The 1,309-nt window shown below is 51.3% G+C and overlaps 1 protein-coding gene across 1 annotated transcript in view; it reads right to left on the bottom strand.

Annotated features, from left to right (window-relative positions):
• EMH_0041850 (SAG family member) overlaps positions 1–741 on the bottom strand; it is a gene marked incomplete at both ends in the record, with an annotated part of 1,589 nt that extends 848 nt beyond the window's left edge. Inside the window, 3 exons of the mRNA XM_013495672.1 lie at positions 3–158; positions 253–422; positions 636–741. Of these exons, the coding sequence (XP_013351126.1) occupies positions 3–158; positions 253–422; positions 636–741 (432 nt within the window). The remainder of the gene's footprint in view (positions 1–2; positions 159–252; positions 423–635) is intronic.
• Positions 742–1,309: the final 568 nt, after the last annotated feature.

Below are 1,309 nucleotides of genomic sequence, written 5' to 3'. Positions count from 1 at the left end.
GGCAATCCATCAAAGTTGCTGTAGGCGTCCTTCCACTTATCCACAACGGCCTTGCAGTCGACGGAATTGGCATCGTCAATCGGAAGGTATGCGTACGTGCCGCTCTGGAACTCAGCTTTATCGTTAGCGTCTGCAGTCCTTTTTGATTTTGTCTTGGTCTGGAGGCAGCAGGAGAATTGGCAAAAACACCGAGGTGAATTGGGCACACAGTAAGTTTCCTTTGGAGGGCAGTTAGTGGTGTAAACGACATACTGGAATCAAGGCTTCGCACACAGGCTCCCAGGCCCATTTGGGTTGATCGACTTGTGGGAAATCGCCTCCTTTAGGCAGCCTGCTTGTTGGTTCCGCTGCTTGTGCGAGTTCGCTGAACCCAGCTGCCACACGGGCAGCATTGACCTCGGCGAGGCATTTCCCCTCTTCTCCTGCGGCAAAAAGAACAAATCACTGCGAATTTGTGACGGATCCTTTGCAATCAAAAACTTTCACGCTGAAACTTTTAGATTCGCGGAAAGCCTGCATGTTCTTCCCTGGGATTGTGCCCTGTTCCGCACACTATGCTGGACTTGCCAGGTGACGGGTTCTTGCCCAGCGAGAAATGCCAAGCAGAGAAGAACACTTGTTACTGGGAAACCTACCCAAGGCTACATTATAAGTTGTCTGGTCGGCTGTGGGACCGCCGTTCGCTTTGGCCAGTAGGAGGAGCGAGGAACTGACGACTGTGAGCAGTTTGAGGGGCGCCATTCCCACTGTAGGGTTGTTTACGTAGCCGAACGCGAAGCGCAGATGCAACCCGAAAGTTCATCAAGATGTATAAATCCTTTTCAAACCACATTGACTATGGCCTTATTGTTTGCTTCAGAGGTTCTGAGGCGGTCGGCGCCTGGGGTGCACATGACGCTGTTCCTGTTCGTGGTGGGCAGGCCGGTGCACTGCGACTGAGCTACGCAGCCTCTTGCGATCCCAGCAGACGACAAATAACTAAAAAACAATACATATTATTATTACAATACAAAATATTCTAGACGTGGTGAGGGAACATTGACACCGAAGCGATGAGCTCGCCGAACACGAATGCAAGTCTTGCACTCCCACTGCCGACAGCGAGGCAGGCTTTTTGCTGGGGAAAGGGCAGCCGATTTCCCATTAGAAAACCTGGTTATGCTTTATTAAGAATGTTATAATGAACAGTAAATACATGTTTTCCTGCGCTGATCGCTGAGTTGAGACGGAACGCCGGCCTGCAGCTGGTGTCCCACAGGACCTCGTTCGGCACCGCAGTGCTCATACATCATGCCGCGATCGTGGAATT

Source organism: Eimeria mitis, genomic scaffold (assembly GCF_000499745.2).
Source record: "Eimeria mitis Houghton genomic scaffold, Emh_scaff1690, whole genome shotgun sequence".
Lineage (NCBI taxonomy): Eukaryota > Apicomplexa > Conoidasida > Eucoccidiorida > Eimeriidae > Eimeria > Eimeria mitis.
Note: the sequence above shows the minus strand (reverse complement) of the source record. Positions and strands in the feature narration are given on the sequence as shown.